Source organism: Apis florea, unplaced genomic scaffold (assembly GCF_048593485.1).
Source record: "Apis florea isolate Af1SG1 unplaced genomic scaffold, ASM4859348v1 contig_1914_pilon, whole genome shotgun sequence".
In the NCBI taxonomy this organism is placed as follows: Eukaryota; Metazoa; Arthropoda; class Insecta; order Hymenoptera; family Apidae; genus Apis; species Apis florea.
The window spans coordinates 2087308-2100990 of record NW_028256504.1 but is presented as its reverse complement, the minus strand read 5'-3'; the positions used below and the strand labels follow the sequence as shown (position 1 = coordinate 2100990).

At 30.1% G+C, this 13683-nt stretch overlaps 2 protein-coding genes across 5 annotated transcripts in view; both read left to right on the top strand.

Annotated features, from left to right (window-relative positions):
* Positions 1–181: 181 nt before the first annotated feature.
* Positions 182–3350, top strand: LOC100866836 (uncharacterized). 3 transcript variants are annotated; one of them, XM_003691042.4, is made up of 6 exons: positions 182–689; positions 840–1290; positions 1427–1755; positions 1838–2073; positions 2185–2347; positions 2431–3350. In XM_003691042.4, exons 1-6 carry the CDS (start codon positions 661–663, stop codon positions 2669–2671), a joined length of 1449 nt encoding a protein of 482 aa, XP_003691090.1. In that variant the 5' UTR covers positions 182–660; the 3' UTR covers positions 2672–3350. The 3 variants fall into 3 exon arrangements, with proteins under 3 accessions (XP_003691090.1, XP_086771202.1, XP_086771196.1); XM_086915076.1 differs by having other exon boundaries at positions 518–689; positions 1460–1755; XM_086915070.1 differs by having other exon boundaries at positions 633–749.
* Positions 3351–3718: 368 nt separating this feature from the next.
* The window catches only part of LOC105737381 (uncharacterized), an 85850-nt gene continuing 75885 nt past the window's right edge, over positions 3719–13683 (top strand). Inside the window, exon 1 of one of the 2 annotated variants that reach the window (XM_086913623.1) lies at positions 3719–4015. In XM_086913623.1, the coding sequence (XP_086769749.1) occupies positions 3892–4015 (124 nt within the window). In that variant the 5' untranslated portion in view covers positions 3719–3891. The remainder of the gene's footprint in view (positions 4016–13683) is intronic. The other variant, XR_015293819.1, reaches the window with a different exon arrangement.

The following is a 13683-nucleotide window of genomic DNA, read 5'->3' as shown; positions in this document are numbered from 1 at the left end:
ATATGCAATTTAATTATTTCATATTGATATTTATTTAAATTTAAACATCTTAATCATCACATAATCTATTTCTTGTTTTTGTGTTAAATGAAGCTTTTGAAATAGCTCTTTATTTTCAACCAGAAACAGTTTCACCAACTATGCTTTTCCAAGCTTTTCACTAACTACGCTTTCCGTTTTTGGTGAAATCGAAAACATAAAATAAATAATTATTACAAATCTTAAAAAGCAATATTATTATTATTATTTTACTTTAAATATAATGTTTTATATTTTTATTTTTGAAATTAAATTTGTAGAGAAATTTATAATTTCAGTTACTATAATGATGAATACATAATTAGAACTAGCATTTATGAGATTGAATAAAGTATAAATTGTGGGACATATAAATTTTAATCGATCAGATATTATCTGATGGTAAAGTCTTAGTTTTTGAATTAATCAAGGAAATTAATAAATCATTTATAATATGACAGCGGTAGAATGATTTAAATTCTAAGGTTTGAACTAAAAACCTTGTTTTAAGAAAATAATCAATAAAATTACTGTGATCTGTGTAAGTTCTGTGTTATAAGTACGGCGAAAGAATTGTTAGATAAATGATTAAAAATAAGTTTAAAAATTAGTTGATTAAAGATACTTTTTAAGAAGCATGAAATGCATAAAAGGAAACTTAAACGTAACACGTATGTCTTATAATAATATCTTATTCATTTAATTTAAATGTTCAGATTTAAGTACAATTTGTAAGCCATTTTTGTTTTTCAATTCGTATTTTTAAATATAAAAAACTATAAATATTAAGTGTGTTTAAAAAGAAATTTATACTTAATTAGATTAACACAAAATGTAAAATCTGAAAACTTATCAAGAGTGAAAGATTATCAAAACAATCAAAATGAATCAAGTGATAATTTTCAACTACCAAGTTTACAAAAGAAGAAAACTTGGAAAGATGATGATGACAATTTATCAACTGGTTGGAATAGTAATGCAACAGATATATTTTGTTCATCAGAAATTGAAAATATTGCAACAAGAAAAGTTATGCAGCAGTGGGAGACTATTGAAAGTACACTATATGAAGATGGTGAACAAGTAACCCAAACAGCTGTTTTGGAAGAATGTACACAATGGAAAACGCAAATACCTCATTTAAGAATAATAGGAAAAAATCCATTTTTTTCTAAAAGTAATTATCAAGATTTGAACATAAATCATAATCGAATAAAAAATAATTCTCATAATGAAGATAATTCATATTTAGAACATAATATTTCAATAAAGGTAAAGATATATCATATATTTTTAATATAAATTAATAGAATTAAAAATAATGGTAATTATTACAAATCTTTCTATTTTTATAAGATAATTTTAATTTTATATTTTCATATGGCCACATTATATAATCTGTTTGTAGGAAAGAAAAAATTCATCCAAACATAAATTACAGAAAACTGCACAAGATGAAATACTTGATATGCTTTATGCATATGTAATATCAGAGTTGTTTCCTAAAAAAGAAAATGAAATTGATTCATTACATGATGATTTTAATGATGCATTACAAATACGTATGGCATCTATTCACAGCAATAAAAGTTCTGCAAAAAGTTCAAAGATAAATTGGTTTGAAGAAACAATTCCTCTTGAAAATAAATTTTCAAATAATAGTAGTAAATCTGTAGAAGATCATATTTTATCTATGAAAAAAGATATTACTCAAACAAATATGCAAGAAATTCAAAAGTATGTATAAAATATATTACAATAAAATAGGAATTTTTTATAATATAGAAATAAAAAATATTTATAATTTATTTATTTATAGAAAATATGATAATTTTATGAATAATGATAGAATAAGGAATGAAAAGGATGAATTCATCATGGATGACAAGTTTTCTAGGCCACACACTAGTAGAAATAAACTTGGAACAGTTTTCAATGAAAAGATTGTAGTTAGTCCTGTGCCTTATGTTTTATCAACTAGAGAAAGCTTTTCTACTGTAAAAACTACTCCAATTAAGTTCATGGCACAATCTCTAGAAGTTTCTACTTTTCAAAGTATATGATTTTTTTTTGTAATATTGTTACATATAATTTAATTTTACATATAAAATATTAAAAATATTTTTAATGTTATTAATAAATGTTTTATATTTTATATTTTTTTAGGTTCAAACAAAAATATCAATTATTTTAAAAATTCCGAAAAAAATTCAGCAAAAATTTCGAATTATCAATCTTCTTGGCATACTCCTGTTTCTCCTGCTGTATGGGTAAAAAATGTAAAGCTTGCTCCTCTAGATATGTCACGACTACCGAATAATAAAAATAGGTATTTAGAAAATATTAAGAATATTTTTAGCTATAACGAACACTTTTTTATATTGTTTTTACTTTTACTTTTTTTAATTTTAGATCTTTAACATCATCAGTAGTATTATCCCGTAATAAAAAACCTTTAAGTCCTATTTCTCGATCTTCTTTTCCCGTTTCTGCACAAACAATTCATAATAATCATGAAAGTTTAGAAATTCAAGGGAAACAGATAACTCCTAGACAATCTTCTAAATTAAAAATGTCAACTACAGGTTTGGAGAATACCTCTAAAAATAGTACAAAAAAAAAGAAGAGAAGTCAAACAAAAACAAAGTTATAATGAATTACAACTAATTTTGATGGTTAGAAAAAAAATCGATTTTATAAATTCTGTAAGATTATTTTTATCTTTGTAAATTTAAATTGTATTTCATTGTTTTACATAAATAATGACTGGGTAAAGCGTGGACCATGTAATTGAAAAAAGAAATTATATTTCTTTCTTATATTTAAATTAATTTCCTTTTATATATTTAAAATGAAAATTCATTATTGTTTGTGATATAATAATGATGTATGATAAAAATTCAATTATTTATTTTTTATTTACTAAAACCAATGATTTGAAAGTTAAGATAACATTTATAATTCAAATGATATATAAAGTACATTTTATATGATATATAAATACATCGTTATTGTTAAATAATAATAAGATATGTCATTATATTACAGTATTAAAATATACTTTAATTTTAAGAAATGTTTTGCACTATAAACGAAAAAAATATTTAAACGCTATGTTAAAAATAATAAGATCTAGTCTTCTAATTATAAAAATGTATATTTTAAATATTCTTGTTGTTTCAGAAGCGAATTTATTGTTGTAACTATGTCTACCTCACTTAATGTCTATTTGTTGTTTAATGCACACGCTTACGTGCGCAAGTGAATATATTTTTGTAACGCACACATCTGTATTGGTCGTGCTTATTGTAAATATATAATAATTCATAACATTGAATGTACTTTTACTCATATTTTATATATGATATTATAAAATTTAAATTTAACAATATATTATATTTAATTTTATCATTTATCATTTTTTAGTAACGATATATATTTTTAAGTAACGATATATCATTTTTAAAAATATTATTGAAACTTGATTATAATATTTTTTTCTTTTTTTGAGTATGGATATAATATTTTAATATAAAATCCAGTAAAAAAGTATATTTTTATTGTATCAATATTATAAATATTAATATTAAAAATTATAAAATGAAAATACGCGACAAGAAAATTTGTATATTAAGATTACATTGCGCGTGCGCGAATTTCAGCGCGGGGATAAGCTTTCACCGGTAGAATTTATTCCTTTAGTTGCGCGTGATCTTCGAAAGTGCGCGGACGTAGTATAGTGTATTGGAATTAATATTTATATTATTGAAACGTAACCGCGTTATTTATTACGCTTTAAACATTTTTATAACTATTTTTATTTACTTGCGAGTGTTTTTACGTTAAATAACAAATATATTTATTATTTACCACATGGTGACGCAAATGAAGGATTTTAACGTATCATCAGAATCTAGCGGCATGTTCACATACGTTAGAAATACCGGCACTCATCTATCAACGTTAACAAGAATCTTGGGCGTGTGTACTGCAGTTGGTAAGTTAATAATTATTTTTATTGGTCTTATCATTTATTTTTTTCACATTTTATATATCTATTTTATATATATAATTAATAAATAGATATAATATAAATAGATATTATTATATATCTATTTATTAGTTTTGCATATTTTAATGTAAAAAATAACGTATGCGTAATACAAATAGAATACAATATATATTCAATATATTTCAATATATACAGTATATTTTTATTACATTACATTTAATATAAATTTGCATTGATTTTGTTAGTTTTTTTTCCAATATTATAACAATAGGAAAAGAAATTTTAAATTCAAATTATTAAAAACTTAATTTAGTTTCTATTATTTTATGACGATTCTGGTATACACAAAATTATATGTTATATATTAATGATTTAAATTTTAACCATGTTTAAATTTTTTTTAGAATTAATTTTATTATTTATATTCATTTAAGATATTTAAGATATTTCTGTTAAAATATTCGTTATATCACGTTAATTTATGTATAATAACAATTCTGCACATAAATCATAAATGCATTATAAATGCATCATAAATTTGTCACATAAAATAAAGAAAACAAAGAATTGTTTGCAAATACACGTTAGATAGACGTTATACATGAATTATATTTTAGCCACATATATATGTATAGATTTTTAAATTTGATTTTTATGGGGATTAAACCGTGAACAAATAAATTTTAATTTCATATTTTTTTTCTTATTCTTTATAAAACTTAAAGATTTTCGTAATATAGTATACATTTTTATAATTTCTATTTCTTCGTTAATTATAAAAATATGAAACATTATTTCAGGATAGAAATGTTTTTTTATTTTAATTTGAAATACATCTAAATATTAAAACAGTTGTAAACAATGAAGATTTTAAATAAAAAGCAAAATAAAACATATAAATACGTAATATAACAAGTTTGCAGTTTTGTTAACTCTACTTTATTCGAAATTTTATGAAGTAAGGAAAAAGGGAAATTAACTGTAAGCCAAATATTTTCATCGTTTCAAAAATTAAAATATTACGATTTATTTAAGTAATAATTAAATGATTAAATAAAACTACAATAATATAACGACATTATACAAATAAATTACTCATTTTCACAACTTTCTTCAAAATAGAAATATATCAATTCCGTAATTGATTTATTAATATTATATATGTATTTCTTTTTAACTATTCCTAACCTAAGTACTTCATTCATAATCATCTTGAATATTACTCTAATTATTTTACTCAATATAAAAATAATTTTGTTCTTCATTTTTCACGAAAAACAGAAAATTAATAAAAATAGGCTTATCAAGTTTTTTTCTTATATCATTAAAAAAATTGATAAATAATTTCAATTCTGGTCTAGTTTTCAATCTTGTAGCAAAGTAAAAAGAACGACAGCAATGCCACCTAGATAGAAACATTTAATCGTTCAGTCTACTGACTTAGTTCTCGAAGTAATTCTCGACTATTAATATTTAGTGCGTCTAAAGAAGTTGGCGCGATAGAGGTCGCGTATGTCTCTTCTTGTAAAGGAAAAAAAGAAAAGAATTTCGAGAGCGTCGCTTTTTCCATCGTTTTTTACGAAATGTGTAACGGAATTTCGTTCTTTCTTGATGTTTACATCATCGTGTTTACGGAACTTTAAGGCAATCGAGTTTTTCCGAGCATTTTCACCGGATCTGCGTATCATTTTCACTGGAGCGTGTGTCGATCGAGGAGAGTAGAAGAGAAAAATCACGTGGATTAACGTGGCGTATTTTTCTCTCACGGTTTTCGCGTTCTCGCAGCGTAAAAATATATTTTTCCCTCGCGCGTTGTGTATTCTCGATGAAACGATCGAATGAGAAAATGGAACTGGTTGCAAAATCGTTCTTTTTGTTCACGTTGATCTCACGTTATATGATACTATAGTTATAGTGAATTTTTTATTGCGCCTTTTGTTGGTTTCTGACACACCGAAAGTAAGTAAATAAATTATTGTTAATGATACAATGAAAAAACGCAATGAGAATAAAATTTAATTTAAAATTTATTAATTTTAAATCTAATTTTTTGTCTCGAATAAATCTTGTTTTATCATTGTTTGCTTATTCAATTTTGTAGAGAAAATTTCATTTTTCTCTATATTTGCATCGAAATATCTCGTCTCGATATGTGATTATATTTATCCTTTTTTTTGTTTTTTCTTTTTTTTTTTCTTACATATTTCAATTTATCCACATAGATTTCATTGAAAATGAATTTATATGTAGTCAAATTTACAAAAGATACAATATATTTTATTCCAGCATAGATTTTATTTTCAACGGACAGATAATTTTAAAATTTGCCGAACTAGTATTTGCTTAAGCTCAGTTCCAACGTATTTTTCCATAAAATTTTTCTTTTCCTTTGTTCATGGAAAATTCAATTTTATGTTTGTATTTTATTCCGTACGAAAAATCATTGGTTATACTGCTTGTCCAATTGTATCACAAACTGCATATATCTCTATATATTTCGAAACCATGATAAAAAAAATAAAAATTAAATCCAAAGAAGAAACTATATCTGCCATTTTAAACAATTTTAGAGATTCTTTTTTTTTTGTGTAAATAAAGTAAAAGAAAAATTCTTTTTCATTAATTATTTATAATAGAAATTTATATATATATATATATATATATATATATATTAGATCTAAATGATCAAATTCAAAATAATTAAATGATACGAATATATCGTTTTTAAAATTTTCGTCGATTCCATCTAAGCTCCACTGCGATACGATACTGCTGGCGTTATTCGCCCACAGGCGTTTACAACGTAAAATTAAATTGCTCATAACTTAGTAAATAACTTAAATAATCAAGTTTTGCGTATCAACTCTTATCCTTGTTTCTAGAAACAATCAACTTTTTAAAAAGTAGTTGACTCAGTATATCAACAACGTCTTATAAATGGATAAATTCGATCACATCTCTAACGAGGATACGCTAAAACGGATCGATTCGCACACGATTGGTTGATTTAATTGCTCGTGCCGGTTCCCATTTACTCGGCATTAGCTATTATCAATTAAGACTGACTAAATCGCGATTGTCACGGGCAATTAATACCCCGTTCGCATGATGGAAAACGGTGATTCAGCGTTCCTCCATGTTCACCGATTCCGGTGTCGCGACGAGGGCGTCGCGACGACGCACCCCGGCAAAAAAAGCCTGGCTCTCGCCGTTCATCTACCGATAATAGGCCCCGTTTCGTTACGGTGCAACGGTTCCCCAACAAAAGTTCTGTCTTCAACTATTTACCATCTCGTATCCGTGGATTAAAGAGGAGCTACACAAGGCCAGCCATAGCTCCTCCTGGGATTTCGCCTCGTCTCTATTGCGCTCGGTTTCGACAATGGCGATACGAGAATGCTATATAGTCGGGTCGTTGGGGGAGTGGGGGTACAGTGTGAATTACGAGCACGGTTTTCGCGTTCGGTGTTCCCGATTCGTTCTTGAAAGTGATCCCTTAAGACATTCGTTGAAAGATAAATTACTCGCGGGAATATGGAATATTTAGTGGCGATAAGAATTGGGTTATATAATTCTTACCGGAAACGAAGAAAAGTTTTAATCACTTTTAGATTTTTTTTTTTTATTTTCTCGTTAGAAAGTTAGAGATTATATATATTCGATATACCTCGTTTTTTTTTTTTTTTTCATCTACCACTTTTTGACCGATAAAACTCGTCACTTTTTTTTCACAAAACGATTTACTCTCAAACGTTCTGGTCTCCGTTTTTGATTCTTAATTAAAGCGAAATCAGGTATTTTATCGCTATTTTCTATTGACAAGAAGAAAAAGAAAGAAGTAAGCCAATTAGCACAGATATCAGATATTCTGATACGGAGGCGTGTCAAATTTGATCGCGTCGCTAATCTTTAAACAGGGAAACAAGCCACGTTGTAAATAGGTAGCACACGGTTAATTAAGCATTTGCTTACTTGCTCAGATTGCTTTCGAGATTGAGTTATTTTGTCGGGATCAGATGAAAGGTGCCTCGTTTCCCCCCTCCCCCTGTAAGCATCTTCGCACACTCGTGGAAATACCCGGGCGTTGAAAAGGAAGGGATTACAGTTTGAGGACACTGGGTTTAGTTGAGGGCGCTTCTGTGGAAACAATATAGAGGTTGCGAACAATGTTATTTGGTGCAGCTTTAAAGTTGTACACGGCATTCGCCGCGTTTAAGGATTAAGGTTTGTATAAGTAGTTTGAAAAGTCTCTGTTATTATCAGAGGATTTAAAAGAGGGGGAGCTGGCTTTAACGAAATTCTTTTCGATTTTTTTTTTTTTTCTTAGCGAATAATTAATTCGTATTAATTCGCGTGAAATCGTGTTAAATATTCTTGGTAACTTTTGATGGAATGATAACACTCAATGATACTTGATTTAATTTTGAGACAAGTAAAATGTTAAAATAATAGTTTTTATTTTTTATTTTTGCTTTATGATTATGTAAACATGTTTTTAAGAATTGACATTGCATTTTGTCGAGACAGAAATTGCAAATGCAATTATAATCATTTATACAATAAATAAAATAAATAGTTGTTAAGATAATTTTAATTCTTAGAAAAATTAATTATTTTTAATTACATCGATCATTTTATATCGTGAATATTTATACATTTACGGAAAATTTAAATTTAAACGAAAAAAGATAGTCAAACAAGATTTTTATTTCAATTCTGTAATTATGCACATCATGATTTAAGTTACAGAATTGAAAGACCACTTTCCTGAATATTTTAACCTCCTTGCTCGCAAATGCAATCGATAAAGAAACGCGAAAATAATTTTTTTGCGCATTATTAAATTATTAAAATATTTTTTGATGCATGGTAAAGTTCAGAAGCTCTCGCCATTCCCACTTTTCACCCCGCTTTTTATCCAAGGATTCTGAACGTGTCTTTAAAATTACGACACGCACGTACCACGATCCTGCCATGCATCTACTCGTTCTGAAAATTCCACGAGCATTCCTAGGGGCCACCGAAACACAAACAACGATCCCTTGATCCCTCACCACGCCGTTTCAGATACTTATCATTCGTGCCTGGTATGTACTGGTCGATCCTTCGGCGAATATGGCGTTCACGTTTTTATTAATGCTCCTTCTCCTTCTTCCCTCGATAGTCGAAAGAAATCTTTTTACATTTAAATGAAAAATATCCATCTCGAATTTTATTTAGAGAGATCTCGCGTTTATTAGATGCGTGGACAATCGAGGGAGGTTTTATTTCTTTTCTCGGTAAGAAATCGAGAAGTTTCTTTCGTAAAATGTTTTAAAATTCGTTAAGATACTTTTTCTTTCTTTTTTGTTTCTCGTTTAATATATTTGAGGGATATATTTGTCGAAAGTCAGGCGTTACGAAACAAGTTGGATAATAATCGTCGGTGAAAATGTTCCTCTCGAGCGTTGAGTAAATATAAATAAAAAACCGGGATATATTTTTAAGTTTATGAGCCGTACGAGCTCATGTATCGGCGTTTTCATTGCTTCGCGGAACGAAGGATAGGATGAGGGGAGAGGTGGAAAAGCCACAAGAGCCACGTGGACAACCGCAGATATCGGTTTTTATATGCGATACACCGATTCTTCGATATCCACTTACCCGAACTTACCGCTGTCCACTGCTACGGATCGAGAAAATATTTTTACGATGTTTCCTGGAGTTTTCGAGATAATATTTGAAAATATGCACGGATAACAATATTAATGGATCGTCGTTCGAAAATTTGAAACCACTTTTTTTTTTTTCACCGTAATATTAATTTGATGATATCTCCATGGAATTTATATTATCGATTCGAAAAATTCGACGCCAAATTTTAAGTTCACTCGAAATATATATTTCTGAAACCTGGAAATATTATTTCACGCTGCATATTATCCCCTCGATTCGAAACTGGACAAGAAATTCGTTCCACCAAATTTACACTGCGCCTCTTGACTTCGTATAAAAAGATATACATATACACATCCATTTCTAATCTAGAAATTACATTACGCATCTCCCCTCCAAGCCAAGCAAGCTCTCTCTCCTCTCTCTCCCCCCTCTCTCTCTCTCTCTCTCCCCTCTTTTCAACATCCGGAACATCCGGAGTTATTTCAATCCACGTCCGTGTATTAAGAGGAAATTTGTGTTCCCGGTCAGTTGGACGGAATATCAAGACGCGGAAGTGAAAACTGGAAGTAGGTAACGAAATATCCAATTTATCCTTGTTACCAAGTTACGGCAATTGAAAGTTTATCCCCCCAGCGGGCGCGAGCGTGGATTGGTCGACGAGCTGACACTATCCATTTTCTCTCATTTCTCGCTTCCTCTCCTCCCCCTCGTTTCCCAGCTTTAAAACCATTGTGCCCTCGCGCGAACTCGTGGCCGTATTCCGATTTTAATGGTAATTTCTACTAACGTGCGAGTGGTCCCGATCCTTGGTTCGGTTATGGTTTCCTCTACGGTTAAAAAAAGGTGGTGGGGGGGGGTGGGAGAGGGAGAGGTTTGAATTACGTCCGTGGCTAATTTTCCTCGGGGAAACAGCGTTCAACTTTTCGAAGGATGACGATTTTTTTTGAATCTTGATGGGTCACTCGTCGGTGAGAATTACGAAATGGAATGGAATGGAATGGGAAAAAAGTTGAAAGTTTTGAGGAGATATTTTGACGATCGTTGGTTGGATGAAATGTTGGAGTGGAGTTTTATTATGAGAATTAATTAGGGAAAAGGTAAGAGAAAATTGGAAAAATATAATATATTTGTCGCAGTGTGTGGATGAATTACAAGTAAATCTAACGAAAAGTTAAATATTTGTAAAAATATACTAACAAAAAGTGTAAATCGTAATAATATTTGAATATAACATCAAATTAATCTAACAACGTAAGATAAATTTTGAAAAAGTGCAGAAAAAAGAATCATTATTGTACATTATTCGTTGAATCATCGTGTCATAATTTTTATCGCCTAGAAAGAAGATTTAAATGGCTTGTAAAATGAAAATTGGAATACATTCGGTGCCATTTTATAGGGAAAAAGATTCGCATCTTCGTTTCGATATGTACGAATAAACCGACGTACTTGTCCGAGCCATATGCATGTAACTACTGAAAGGAGGTCGTATCATACGTTTTACTACTGCCGAAGAGTTTCTCGCGAAAATCGTGTTTCCGCGCGTGTGCGGATATTGCGTTCTGGAAACTGGCCACTCGTTTCGTATCTCTACTTATTAAAAATTTCTTGACCTATTTTTCTATCGAATAATGTGAACGGAAATCTTCTTTACATAAAAGTATCGAAGAATTATTTCGTCGAGTTAAAGTAACACGAAGATTGTATCGTTGTATATATTTTAAAACTCTATTAAAATTAAGAAAACTTTGAATCGTTATAACTCTGAAGATATCCACTTCCGGTCGATGAATGAAGGATCGTTGGAAGCGTGGAACTTTATCCTTTAAAACCATTCTTCGTTCGTCACGATACGACTTCCGGTTCTCGAGATATCATCGTGTAAAGAAAAAGTAATTTTCAATCGTTTACCTCGAATCCGAACAAATCCTGTTATTGAAATTAGGAAAAGTTTGAACCGCTGTAACTTCGAGAACAGTAACTTTGAAACGACGAATAAAAGATCGTTAGAAGCGTGAAATCTCGCTCTTTAAAACAGTTTTTCATTCGTTATGATACGTCTTCCGGTTCCTGAGATATCGTCGTGTAAAGGAAACCGTAATTTTTAATCGTTTATTGTATCGCTTACACCTATTCTTACCGACTTATTCCAAGCTTCGGACAGGCAGTCACGACTCGTAGAAAAATATAATCATTTAATAAAAAGGAAAAGATACGAGTTATCGAATCGTCGATCCATTCACGATCCTCTACTACTGTCTTGAACGCTATGCACGCTTCGAATGCTTATATCTCGGTAACCGATCGAGATACGAGTATGAATCAAAAAGTGATCTCAACAGCACGGTTTTCTTCATTTTCTCAATAAATTTTGATGAAAAAATTTTTAATTTCCCTCCCCCTTGATTTTTACACGAAAAGTTTAAATTCTATTTCAAGCTTTATGATACGCGATTAACGCGCAACGTAACGTAATAATACACGCGCGTTACATTAATATTGAAAATGATTTCGCGCTCAAAATATATCATCACAATGGCCGTGTGATAAATCAAAATCGAACAAAAGTCTATAACGGTCCGGTAAATCGTTTAATCGCGGTCGATACAAAATGGGATACATGGGGCGGAAACGGATCCCCGAATGAATCATTAACATTGAATGAACAAAATATTACGATTCACGATACGAAATTGGCCAAATAGTAATTCGTGCAACGCGGACAGTGTTGTACAAGTAATTAAGCCGCAACGTAAAACGCGAGTTTACGAAACTTTAGTTGCATTCTCGCTCGAACAAGTTGGAAACAGAAAGCGACTGACTTCCTGTTTACTCCGGATAAATTGTCGCACGGTCTCTCACTCCGGGACCCTCTTTATCTCATTGAACTGCGGCTTAATTCTCCTGAACAACGGCTACCGTTGTCATCGTTAATTTTCACGATGTATAACTAGACTCTTGTTATCTTTGGAACGAGAAAAGTAAATAGATAGAGAACTTCAAAGATAGAACAACGCGATTCTACAATTTTCTTTTACAATCGTACCACGTTACAATTCATTTTCGATGTTTCTGAGGAAAAGAAATTGATAAGCAAGGAGAGGAAGAGGAATTATAATGATAAAAGAAAAGAGGAATTGATAAAGGAAGATAGAAGAATTGATGAAAAAAGAAGGAATTGATAAAGGAGGAAAGGGAACGGACTTGATAAAGAAAAGGAGGAAGAGGAATTGATGAAAGAAAGGAGGAAGAGGAATGGATAAAGGAGGAGAAGAAAAGGAATTGATGAAGAAAAGGAGGAAAAGGAATTGATAAAAGTGGAGAAGAAGAGGAATTGATAAAGGAGGAGGAGAAGAGGAATTGATAAAAGAGAAGAAGAAAAGGAATTGATGAAGAAAAGGAGGAAGAGGAATTGATAAAAGAGAAGAAGAAAAGGAATTGATAAAGGAGGAGGAGAAGAGGAATTGATAAAAGAGGAGAAGAAAAGGAATTGATAAAGGAGGAGAAGAAGAGGAATTGATAAAAGAGGAGAAGAAAAGGAATTGATGAAGGAAAGGAGGAAGAGGAATTGATAAAGGAGGAGAAGAAGAGGAATTGATAAAAGAGAAGAAGAAAAGGAATTGATGAAGGAAAGGAGGAAGAGGAATTGATAAAAGAGGAGAAGAAAAGGAATTGATAAAGGAGGAGAAGAAGAGGAATTGATAAAAGAGGAGAAGAAAAGGAATTGATGAAGGAAAGGAGGAAGAGGAATTGATAAAAGAGGAGAAGAAAAGGAATTGATAAAGGAGGAGAAGAAGAGGAATTGATAAAAGAGGAGAAGAAAAGGAATTGATAAAGGAGGAGAAGAAGAGGAATTGATAAAGGAGGAGAAGAAGAGGAATTGATAAAAGAGAAGAAAAGGAATTGATAAAGGAGGAGAAGAAGAGGAATTGATAAAAGAGGAGAAGAAAAGGAATTGATAAAGGAGGAGAAGAAGAGGAATTGATAAAAGAGGA

Bases quoted from the DNA above. Each gene is read 5' to 3' on its own strand.
- LOC100866836 (XM_003691042.4), top strand. From the start codon at position 661: ATGCATAAAAGGAAACTTAAACGTAACAC. The intron at 1,291-1,426 runs GTAAAGATATAT...ATCTGTTTGTAG, and splicing joins AACATAATATTTCAATAAAG to GAAAGAAAAAATTCATCCAA. The intron at 1,756-1,837 runs GTATGTATAAAA...ATTTATTTATAG, and splicing joins AATATGCAAGAAATTCAAAA to AAAATATGATAATTTTATGA.